The sequence below is a fragment of the Habropoda laboriosa genome, unplaced genomic scaffold (assembly GCF_001263275.1).
Source record: "Habropoda laboriosa isolate 0110345459 unplaced genomic scaffold, ASM126327v1 scaffold387, whole genome shotgun sequence".
Classification (NCBI taxonomy): Eukaryota; Metazoa; Arthropoda; class Insecta; order Hymenoptera; family Apidae; genus Habropoda; species Habropoda laboriosa.
Window position 1 is genome coordinate 677,467 of NW_017100510.1, and position 13,047 is coordinate 690,513.

The following is a 13,047-nucleotide window of genomic DNA, read 5'->3' on the forward strand; positions in this document are numbered from 1 at the left end:
AAAATTCGTTTAAAAGAAGGCATAGAGAACAAAGAAGAAACGGAAAATTTATTTTAAAAATTAGAGAAAAATGTTTGGGTCCTTGATAACCAAAAAAGAAAAACAGAAACTGTAGAGTTGTGCATAGTAAGATTGAAGTTAACTTTGGAAATTTATTTAAAAAAGGACAGAAAATTTTAACGTTTAGGTCTTCTACAGCAATTTTATCATTTTTGACGAAAAAATGTTGGTCTGTCTACTGGAAAATATTTAACGAAAATGACGGAGGTAATCGAGATACGTGGTTCACCCAGTATACGCATCTAAAGAGGGAGAAACAGAGGACAGAAAGGGAGTCTATTATTCCGTCTATCCAGAAAGTTGCTTTTTCGCCGCGCGTAATTTCCACGGCGATAAATTCCCCCTCCACCAGGCTCGATGACATCTGGATCGCTTCCGGTATCGAAAGTTTCTTGCCGCTTGTCCGCCCCCGTCTTTCCACCGACGTTTTTCGACTTCCTTCGTGGCTGGTCGATGCAATTATTTGGGTCGAGGCAGAAGTTCGTCGGGGAGAAGGAAATTTTTAAGTGCAGGAGAGCTTCCAAATTGGAAAATGCTACTGTCAACTGTGCAACGGTAAATGTGCTGGTAATTTGTGGTAAAGTATAGTTTGGTAAAGTATCTTTCTACATTTCTTATTTTTTCTCCAATTTTATTGTGTATTTTTTTGATTCTTTGAGTGCAAGAATTAGCGAAATTGGAAAATTGTACGATAAACTGTGGAAAATTGGCATAATTTGTGACACAGCAAACACTGAAATATAAAACATTAGAGTAAAGTATTTTTCTATACACTTTTTTCTTCTTCAAATTTTCTTTTACTCCACATTTTCTAATTTCATATTTTCTCCTTACACTAAAATATAAATAAATACAGCGAAGTATTTTTCTCGCCCTCCACATTTTCCTAATTTCACATTTTCTCGTTACACCTACTCCAATAAGTTCCACTCTTTATATTTCCCACGTTTTCCCCCATTTTCTCGCAACTTGTGAATATCTCGATCGCTAAGCTTTCTCCCCCAATATTTTCCACGTTTTCCAATTTCCTCCTTGCGTACACTCGCTCGCACATTTCCACCTGTCCCGCATTTTCTTCTCTTTATTCGCCATTTTTTACGTATTATCCTCTGTTTATTTTTACGTTTGCAACGTTGTGCACAGTTCCACGAGCAAAACGCGAAATACGCGAAACCGCCCGGTCTGACCATACACCGACTCGTATCACTGAAACTCCAGCGAATTTCTGCCAGCGTTCAGGAAACCGGGAGAAAAATATCGAGTGCGCAGCTTGCACGCAGTTAATTCTTCTCTCTCTCTCTCTTCGTCAATCCTTGATGGAAATTTTCGAAAAGAGAAGTTTGCAGAGGCAACTCGAAGAAGTTGGAAAATTCAGCGAAATCTCTGAACTTCTTCCGACCCCCAAAAAGAAACTTCGTTCGTTCGCGACGGCGAAACGCTCGGCCGAACCTTTGTGGAATGTCGAAGAAAAGTTCCGTGAGGCTGTGGTGAAAATTTGTCCATTTCCTTTGAGAAACTTTCCCCTTTTGGTAATTAGACTTTGTCGTGGAATTTTGGAGCAAAAAAATGCACCAAATTCACTTTCAAGGAAAATTAACGAAAGAATATAGAGATTGAGTACTGGAAAAATACGTATGAAAATAGTATTAACGAAGGGGGAAGGAAATATCGAGGAGGGGAAAAAATGAGGCGATGTAATGTGTCACTTTGTATGCAAGTTCGGATATATACGGATTTAGTTGGTATGCATGAATGTAGGAGAAGAAACAAATGCCGAATATGGAGAAGCGGGTCAGGGAGAAAGGAGGACAATATTTGAGAGACGTGGAAAGGGTTCACATTAGATGTGTTTACTTTTGTGTCCTCTTTATTGGAGAACTTTTTTTAATTTACTCTTTCTCTTGCACGAGACTCCACTTTGGTGTCATTAACGAACAGAAATTTTCCTGAAAGATCCTAACAATACATTACTTAATTCTAATTTCCCAAAGTAAAACAATTCCCTCGGAATTTTTGCATTTACTTTTATAAATTTGTCAGGTGGTCTCGTAAGCTCTTGCTAAATTTTGTTTTGGCGATCTGAATTTTACCGAAACTTATATTAGAAACAGGTGATCTCGTAAGTTCCACTGAATTCCACCTTGGGGATGCGAAATTTACGTTTAAACCACACGTTCTCTTCCCACTTTTCAAAAATTCCTTTTTATTTCTATAAGTTTATCAGGTCATCTCGTAAGTTCCACTGAATTTTACCTTGGGGATCTGAATTTTACCGAAATTTACGTGAAAAAGGACACAATTTCTTCCCACTTTTCAAAAATCTAAGAATTCCTTTTTATTTCTATAAGTTTATCAGGTAATCTCGTAAGTTTCGTTGAATTTTACCGAAATTTAAGCAAAAAAGAACACAATCTCTTCCCAAATTTCTGGCAGAGCCACAGTCTCTACAAAAATTCTCCTCTTTCTCCTCAAAATATTTTTAATTTCCAAACTTACAGGGCCACCTATTACAAAATATCCTAAAACAAGGTTAAAACACATTTTCAGGTTCGCCACGAATCTACAGGGTGTCCGAAAATTACAAAACCCTTTCTAATCTCTCCTCGACCAATTCCCACCTAAATCCAGGTAAGTCACGTCGAATGGAGAAATGAAAAAATCACGAGGAATTCTCTGTGGAGGAATGCAAGCCACGTCGGTCCAAGACTGTTTTCAAACGAGTTATTGCCCGGTGAAGCGATTTCTCCGCGCGAAACAGGGAACGAGACATCGGTGGCGCAATAACCGTCTCCCAGGGATCGATCTCCAGCTCGTTAAGAATGAAAAATCCAGCCTCGTTTATACACCGTGGAAAACGAGCGCAGGAAATTCGGTGCAGCGAGGAGGAGAAACAGGCTTTAAGGAACGCGGAAAATGAACTCCGGCTGCTAGAGGGAGGGCCTACCACGGACGAGCGTATTTTTCGTCGTCGTCCGTGGAACGTCGAGGAGAACTTCAGATTGTTAGTCAGTCTAGAGTAGACTTACAGCGACTGTTTCTCCTAATCCAATTTAAGGGATACTGATTTCCTGCCCATTATTACCGTTTCGACTCCTCTCGCTGGGTGGAATTGCGGTCATTTATCTGGAGGACGGCTGTTTGGGTACAGCTTCTTTTAATTGATTACTTGAAAATTGAAGTATTTAATGTACAGATGAAGTACAGTTTTCTGGAATTTGAATTGTTGATAGAAATTTGCTTTCTTTATGAGTCCAAGAAGATTTTTAATTGGACTTTGTTGGGAATTAAGAAGGAACTCGATGGAAGTGTTGTTTAAAAATGGAAAAAATCTTGGGAAGTTTTGTACATTTTCCAATTTTCAAAGAAATTTAGAAACGAACAGAATGGAGCACTGTTGTCGATCTTTTCTCTGTTAAAAATATTTTTCGAAAATTTAGTACACTTGAGAACCTTAAAATTTTATTAATACAAGAAAAAGAGACGACAAAGATTAGAATTGAACTTTGTCAGGAATTGACGAAAAACTTGATAAAAGCGTTCGTTAAAAATTGGAAACCTTTGGAAATTTTCTTTAAAAAATTATTTTTCGTAAATTTAGAACACTTGCAAACCTTATTCTACTAATTTTACTAACACAAAATTTCACCAATTTTTACTAACTTTAGTTAAACAAAATTTTCCTAATTGTCCCCAATTTTTGCCAATACAAGATACTGATTTCACTAATTTTAGATACTAACACGAAATTTTGCTAACGCAAAAAAATAAATAAAACACACACGTTCCATTACGAAAACAAAATTCCAACCAAAAGTACTCTCCGAAAAACAATCGTGTAATCGAAACCGTACAAACAAAAAATACACCAATACACAATACGAAATCCTGCTCTCCATATTCTCCCCTAAAAAAAATCCTGGAATTCTATCAATACAAAAAAAAAAAAAAAACAAGAAGGAAATATTTTCAAACTTTTGTTTGAAAAAACTCACGAAATAAACAGGACGAAGGCTTCGTCGCTTCGTTTGCAACGAAATGCGCGAACAAAGCGCGTAAGCTGGAGACAAAGTTATCAGCAACGGTGACAGAGGGGGAGGAGGATCGAGGGAAACAGGATTTCCGAAAGGGAGGACAACGCATCGACACGTACATACGCTCTATTACGCGTCGAGGGGATTACGAAAGTTTCGGCCGGATTTCGCAGTTTGAATAAGCGGCTCTTTTCCCCCGCCGCCCTTTTATTCTTTTTAATCGCGTTACGCACGTCTGTGCAGCTTCGCTGACGTTTTTCATTCCGCCGCGATTCAAGCGGGATCTCGAAGTCTCTTTAAACTTCTTTCTCGTCGGAGACACTCGACGCTTTAATGGGGAACTTCTAGGGGTGAAGGACACTCGTCGTCGAATCGAGAGTCGACGCTTTTAGGGATCGTTCTTTTAATTGTCTACGCTCTAATTGTTATTAGTTTCATAGATCTTTCCTTTTTCTTCCTTTTTTCTTCTTTTGAATGGTGGAGGATTTTGGAGGGTTTGAAATGTGTGGCTGCAAAAGTGTTGGTAGGATGGGGTGAGTTTTGGTGAAAGTTGGGATTTAGGATTTTGGAAATTTGGGAAATTTGGGATTTAGGAGATTTGAAATTGGAGAAATTTGGGATTTTTGGATAGGAGGAGGAATTTAGAGATATTAATTGGTAAATCAATGAAAATTAATTGTATTTTTGTTGGAAAATCAATGGAAATCAATTGTATTTTTGTTGGAAAATCAATGGAAATCAGTTGTATTTTTGTTGGAAAATCAATGGAAATCAGTTGTATTTTTGTTGGAAAATCAATGGAAATCAGTTGTATTTTTGTTGGAAAATCAATGGAAATCAGTTGTATTTTTGTTGGAAAATCAATGGAAATCAGTTGTATTTTTGTTGGAAAATCAATGCAAATCAGTTGTATTTTTGTTGGAAAATCAATGGAAATCAATTGTGTTTTTGTTGGAAAATCAATGGAAATCAATTGTATTTTTGTTGGAAAATCAATGGAAATCAATTGTATTTTTGTTGGAAAGTCAAAGAAAATTCATTGCATTTTACCTGAAAAATCATTGGAACCAAATTATATTTTATGAGATTTTAAAATATTGGATTAGTAGACTTTGAATTTTACAGTAATGTTAAATTAGTTCACGAGGTTTCACTCCAGAGAATTTTTGAAATTCGTTAAATAATTTTTTTTACTATTCAAAAACGAAAAATTTACTCAAAAGGAAGCTCAAAGGCTGAAATTTTAGCCTAATCTGATCAAGACAGATCTTCCTTCGATATACGTATCTCTTCACAATATAATTACAGATTTAAAAAAAATATCGCTAAAAATGAAACAACATTTTCGCAAGAAAAAGGAATCACTTTTAACAATATTTGTTCCTTCTACACAACTAATGTATCACTCGCGAATTGAGTAAGAAAGCTCGACGAACGCGAGCTAAATAAGATCCTGTTGTCCCTCTGTCCCGGAATTTTTCAAAGTTTCACGGGTTTTCATTAGAGGCAGTGGAAACAACGTCGCGGCGGAAGTAAGCGCGGAAGAAACGGATTCGCGGAGCGTCCGTCGTTTATCCGGGTGCTTATTTCCTCGTCACGCGAAGGCGGCTTGGATATTTTATTCAGCGGATAGCCGCAGTCCCGCGAATTGCATTATCATTCACGGTACTTTACGACCACGCGGTACATAATATCGAAACCGCCGTTTGAATCTTCCTCCGCCAACCGGCCAATTCTCTTTCACGGCACGGTGGATAATAACGGAAACGAGGGGAAAGAAAAAGGAATTGAAAAACGGCGAGAGAAGAAGAGGAGAACGAACGAGTGTTTTTTGTGATTCTTAAATAACGTGCACAATGTTGCAATTTTATTCGAGGTACTTAAGTGTCCTCGGACGATACTTCTGAATGAAATTGAAAAGAGATTTCGAGGGATTAGAAAGATACTTTGATCGAAGTAGCGAAGAAAATTTGCCCGAGTATTAATATCGCACATTTCAATTACATTCCTATTGCAAACTAGAAATTTCTCTTCTACGACACCTCAAACTTCATTTGTTCAATTATACACGGAACTCTGTTGCTGGTTTCAATTTTAATCGACGACTGATCAATTAAAAATACACGAAAGAAATGGTGAACTTCAGCACAATTCTACATTTCAATTTTAATTATGTGCAATTGTGCAGCCTTAAGTACCAATTCAGTCACATTTCAATTACGAATAGCAATTTTCAATTGCAATGAATTAGCATCGAAGTGTTGTTTATTCAATAAACTGAATTTCGCAGTCTGTAGAAAAATTTCATAAATTGAATAATAAGCAATTGAACTGGTTGACTCGTTAATTCAACACTGTCTGATCTAAAGTTCTCGTAGGATCCTCGTATACCATCGAGCAACCACAAAACGCAAACAGATTCGCGCGATCAGTAGCGCAAGAATTAACCGAATTCCCGTGCAATTCCGCCACAGTAAATGGAGAGCCGGTTGAAAAATCTACAGTTTCGATGTGGCCGCTGCGGTGAACCGAGTGTGCTCGCTTCGAGTTTCAAAGCGGCCGCGAGCGGATTCGCGTCTTTGAAGCGGACAAACGGCCAGGTGAAATCTTCCAGAAGAATTCAATTATTACCAGTACGCGTGTGGTACGCTTGAAAAGTCTTCCGAGATAATTCCAAGTAGCTTCAACAATTTCTACGTCAATTTTCAAACTTACGTCACGTTGTTGAAACTTGAAAATTGTCACACTTGAAACTACTTCACTTCTCCCTTCACTTGGAACGAAATGTTTTTCAAGTCGAAGATAAACGAATCGAAATACTCCACGATAAAACGAGACACTAACCTGTTCCACATAGTGTACTTAATATGACGATGGACGAAATGCTAATTAAATTAGTACTGGAAATTCTCAGGAAAATGTTCAATTATTTACCATTACATACTTGAAAATTGCTGAATAAAAGAAAAGAATTGGAGGAACGGAAGAATTTTATCTCAGACGAAGGGAAAATTGGTATAATACGATGACAGAGGAAATAATAATTGAATTGGTATTGGCAATTTTCAAGTAAACAGTAAATCACTTACCACTACTTACCTGAGAATTGCTAAATAATTGAAAGAACGGACGAATTTTCTTTTAGATAAAGTTAAAAATTAGTATCGAATTAGCATTAGTATTAAGTACTTTCAATTACAACAACTTTCAAGTCTCAAGTAAGTCACACAAAAGAGAAAATTAGCGCAGAGGGTAACAAAGCTTCCTGGAATTATCTCGAAAAATCGCAAACAATTTGCAAACAAATTTCTAACGAGCAAAAAAAAAGAAAATTCCAACCAACTTGCTCGAAATTCGAAATATCGTTCCATATCCCTATTATCAATTCTATCGTTCCACTACAGGTAACGCGTATACACTGAGAGAGTCGATGCAATCGTGGAATTATTGGAGCATACAAAGCTCGGTCTAAAGAGAGAGAGGAGGGGGGGGGGGAATCCTGCGAAAACAGCTGTTTCGCATTATCAGACGCGAGAGCACGTCGCGATTCCGTGGAATAATAATAATAACAATAATAGGAGAATGAAATTGTTCCCGCGGGGAGTTATTTTCGTTTGGGGAAAAGCCTGTTTCAAAGAACAGCTTTTAACGAGAGATTAATTGCTTTAGAGAGTCCAGTCTATTCTCTCTCACTCTCTCTCTCTCTCAGAATTCATTTGTTCGCTTACATTAACGAGCGTAAGTTGAAACGGCCTCCACCAATTGCAGCAACTATTTTTCTTTTCCCCACCACAGTGCACATTTGTTCGTTGAAACTTAACGTTCAAGCAGCTTCTTCGTTCTTATCCTTCTTAATTTCTGCTATTTTCTTTTTTCTTCTTCGTCTTTGATTCGTTTTTTTTTTTTTTGTTCGTCGAATAACGAGGAAAGTACGAATGTGTATTTTCTGGTGTATTGTCTCTCTGTCTTTCTGGGGTCGTTACCTCGCCATTGTTCAGTTTTCTCTCCCTCTCTCTCTCTCTCTTAATAAATGACAACCGAGACGGAATTTTATTAAGCGTGTCGCAAGGCGGGGAAATTTGGACGGTGAAAGGATGCAACGACACGTGAAACTCTTTTATTCGGGAACTTTAATTGTGGGAATAAAATGGTCATTCATGAGCAAACTTTTGAGACAGTTCTGTGGGTACTTTCTACTGTTTCTGATAGTACCTTAAGAGTGGGCCTTCGTGACGATTATTCGTAAGGAAAATGTAGGAGATTTGGTGAGGTTTGAAATTTTAGCGTTTTCGTTTAATTCTCGAAAATTTGGCGCAGTAAATATCCTGATTTACTACCTTGAGCGTGAGTTTTCATGAGAGTTATTCGTAAGGACAAAGTAGGAATTTTGGTGGAGTTTGAAATTTCACATTTCTATTTAATTCTCGAAAAGTAAATTTACTAACTAATGAATTTCTTTCACATTTTGTACTGCTTATAATGACGCCTTAACCCTAGAGCGGTCCTCGGGTCTTTCCTGACCCACCAACTTTTTATACTTTTAGTCATTTTCGCTGTTATCAAGTTTACGTTCCTCGACATTATTTTAAACGTCTATTGTCTACGTTCACACCTCGCATTGGAAAGAAAAATTATTACACACAATGTCTTAGGTCCTTTTTCACCCAAAAGTCTTAAGTGCACGGTCAAAACGAAGAACGCAGTAGGGTTAAGGGCGGTTTTTCATGAAAATTATTCGAAAGGAAAACGTGGGAGTTTCAGTATTTCCGTTTAATTCTCGAAAATTGAATGTACTTATTTATATCCCGATTTACCACCTTAAGGACCGTTTTCACGACAATTATTCGTAAGGACAAAGTACGAATTTTGGAGAAGTTTGAAATTTCATATTTCTATATAATTCGCGGAAAGTAAATGTACCAAATATCCTAATTCACTTAACAAAATTTGTTTACACTTTCCACTATTCGTAACAGCACGTAATTCTCGAAAATTAAACGTATCAAATATCCCGATTTACCTAACAAAATTCTTTCACATTCGACACCATTTGTAACAGCATTTTAAGGGTGGTGTTCCGTGACAATTATTCGCAACGAAAATGTCGTAATTCCGGTGAAATTTGAAATTTCATTATTCCCATTTAATTCTCGAAAATTAAATGTACCAAATATCCCGAATTACTAAATAAAATTCTTTTACCTTTTTAATATTCCACACGGAACTTGTCGCGAAATTTAATTCAATCGTGACAATTCTACATTGAAATTTTGAGCAAGTTCCGAATAAACGTGAGAATTGAGAGAATGGAGAATAATACTCACCCTTTTCCACGCACGACGGCACGCAGTCTCGAACTGTCGAGCCCTCGCTGACGTATTTCTGGAAAAACAGGAGAAAAAGAAAATGAATCGTTATTTGGATTATTTTTAGAAATAAATTTACGTGAAAATTATTCCAACCTTATTCAGCATTTTTTACTTGGAAATAATAACGAGAAAAAGAGTGAAAATTACGAATAAATTTGCGGAAATAAACTTTTAGGAACTTGTTTCGAGTATTACAAGCTGAATGATACTTACGAAGAGATTGTCGCACAATGTTTTACGTAATATGCAGTATATTTTTGAAAAATTCAACGTGGAACTACGCGATACGGAATGTTAAATTAATGCCGTGCAACGATCGATCTGCTTGGCTACATGCCCTGTGCAATATTTAAACGAATTTGAACACAGATGTGTAATCGCGAGGCCATTATAAATTTAAAATGCAATCTCGTTCGACGATTAATCTTCCTCCCCATCGAAGACTTCCAATAAATACAATTTTTAATCAGATGTACCCAAATTTTTTCTGTTTATTCACGCATTTCTTTTACTATCCTTACTGAGAAATTAAATAAAAGGAAACCAAAGAAAAATCGTGGGAGAAATGCAAGCACAATATTTCAAATTTGAGAATTTCTTAAGTTTTCAGAAAGGAGGGAAACAGATTTCTAAAAGTAAACGTGACTAAAAAAAATCAAATTTCTGAAAATAAAGGTAACTGTAGCGCAACATTTCTCTCGAGAGAAAATAATAGAAACGCATAAGCGAACACTTCGAATTTGAAAATCGAAATAATTTCTGAAAATGGGAGGAAATAAATTTCAGAAAATAAACGTAACTAAAGAAATATGAAAATCAGTAAAATTTTCAGAAAGAGGGAAACCAAATTTCTAAAAAGAAACGCAAGTATAGTGCAACATTCCGCTCAAGAGAAAGAAAAATAAAAAAAAAAGAGAACCAAACATTGTAAATTTGAAGTTCGAAAAAATTTCCAAATGAAAGGGAACCTTTGAAACAAAAGCTGAAAATGAACGTAAGTATATTACAATTTTTCCCTCAAGAGAGGTTAAAGAGCACGAAGCAACAAAAACGCTCAAAATACACGGCATAATTGCGAAAAGTGAACAAAAAAGAATTACGATTCGATAGGAAAATCGTCGTTTTATTTTTCATCCGGTGGATAAATAGTCGATGGGGGTGAATACGAGTCGACGAATCATGGATTCGTTATTTAAACCGATGCTCCGTCGATTAACCCGCATTCGCGAATTTTTCCTCGATCAGCCAATGCTGCCAGAGCTCGCTCTTTTTTTTCTCTTTTTTTATTTGCACGCCACAGATACGGGTGAATATTAAAAGAGAAACGAATGGAGAGAGAGAGAAAAAGGTTGGGCGAGAGAGGAAGCGATTGATCGAACTAGAAAGTTGTACGTGTTGTTTGGAAAAAGTGATCGAGACATCTAAATGACTGATCGTCACGTGAGATGCGCGTTAACGCGACCTGAATGAATGATAAGAAAGTGCACGTACGAAATGGCCATCTGACTTTCGTGTACAAAGTGGCAAGAAATAATTACGTTGATTATTTTGCATTGTAGTTGGAGAAAATTCAAGGTTTTCCTGATTTCCTTTGCTTTAGTAAGAAAATAGGAAATTTGTGTTTGATTGTAGAGGAAAATTCGTACTCATAGATAATTATGTTCATTGTTTAGTATTGTAGTTGGAGAAAATACAAGGTTTCCCTGATTTCCTTTGCTTTAGAAAGAAAATGAGAAATTTGTTTGATTGTAGAGGAAAATTCGTACTCATAGATAATTATGTTCATTGTTTAGTATTGTAGTTGGAGAAAATACAAGGTTTCCCTGATTTCCTTTGCTTTAGAAAGAAAATGGGAAATTTGTTGTTTGGTAGTAGAGGAAAATTCGTGCTCTTAGATAATTATGGTGATTATTAAGCCTTTGTAGCTGGAGAAAATTCAAGGTTTCCCTGATTTCCTTTGCTTTAGTAAGAAAATAGGAAATTTGTGTTTGATTGTAGAGGAAAATTCGTACTCATAGATAATTATGTTCATTGTTTAGTATTGTAGTTGGAGAAAATTCAAGGTATTCCTGATTTCCTTTGCTTTAGAAAGGAAATGGGAAATTTGTTGTTTGGTAGTAGAGGAAAATTCGTGCTCTTAGATAATTATGGTGATTATTAAGCCTTTGTAGCTGGAGAAAATTCAAGGTTTCCCTGATTTCCTTTGCTTTAGAAAGAAAATGGGAAATTTGTTGTTTGATAGTAGAGGAAAATTCGCGTTCATACATAATTATGTTGATTATTTAGCTTTTGTAGTTGGAGAAAATTCAAGGTTTCCCTGATTTCCTTTGCTTTAGAAAGAAAATGGGAAATTTGTTGTTCGATAGTAGAGGAAACTTCGCGTTCATAGATAATTATGTTGATTATTTAGTATTGTAGTTGGAGAAAATTCAAGGTATTCCTGATTTTCTTTGCATTAGAAAGAAAATGGGAAATTTATTGTTTGATTGTAGAGAGAAATTCGTGTAAGGTTGAAAAGATTTCGTTTGACGATTGTTGGTAAAAGTTCGAAGTACCATAATATGGATTATGTGGAATTGAAGTATGTTTTAGTGGTGGTTTCGAATATTTCATAATGTGAAACATTCTATTGCAATTTAATACAATGTGGATGCTGCGGCATATTTTGGAATGTCCAATGTTTATAATTGAATTCATTATTCCGAGGCACTGCTTCAGGTAGAATACTCGAAAATAGTTTAAATAATTTTATTAATTTACGATCAAACTAATTAACCATGAAATTGCAAGTCATTTCCATGTCACCTAATAATTTCCTACTTTCACCAGTTTATTGTATTATTATTTACACAATAAAATTAAAAAAACAATTAAACAAACCACATATTAAATTTGAAAAATTGAAATCAAAATTAAATTTCCAAATATTCGAGAAAAATTCGTTTTCTACTGTACACTTCTCAAAATTCCGAGAAATACGATATATTCCACGTTTCCTAAGCGTGCAAATATGTTTTTTTCGCAGCTCGGTTCGATCCTGATCGTCCGTTTCATAGAAAACGAAATCGTTCCGGACGATTTCCCATTGTTCCCACGGGAATTATTATTTTAACGAGCGCGGGACACGTTCGCGTCGCCAACGAAAAACAATATTTGACGACAAATATTGTTTAACGTCGCGACGAAGCGTGGTGGGGAAATCAATCGAGTTTACGCAAACATTACGCGCTTATGTGACTCGCGACGACGCCGACGGCTCGCAATAATGCAAAACAAATACCTACTTAAGTGCTCGAGCCACTATTGTCTCTATCTAGCTGGATCTTATTCGGTTTCAGCCGTCTCTTCGTTTTTCCCATTCGAGTTCTAATTTTAGACAGAAATGATTTGGGAAGCATTTACGAATCCATGGAATACGATGTGAAAAAAAAATTGAAAAATTGAACGTACAAGATGATAATATAAATAGAAATTATTTAGAAAGATTTTACAATGTTTTTGGTGTAAATTATTGTAATGGAGAATTTTTGAAATGGAGTTAAAGGGGTAAAAATAGGTAAAGTTTGGGAATTTTTTTCATAGGTAAT

General features: G+C 36.1%; 1 protein-coding gene across 1 annotated transcript in view; it reads right to left on the minus strand.

Moving 5' to 3' along the window:
- The window catches only part of LOC108576307 (lymphocyte antigen 6G), a 66,188-nt gene that overhangs the window by 4,128 nt on the left and 49,013 nt on the right, over nucleotides 1–13,047 (minus strand). The window contains exon 3 of the mRNA XM_017939267.1: nucleotides 9,416–9,473. Coding sequence (XP_017794756.1) covers nucleotides 9,416–9,473 — 58 coding nt within the window. The remainder of the gene's footprint in view (nucleotides 1–9,415; nucleotides 9,474–13,047) is intronic.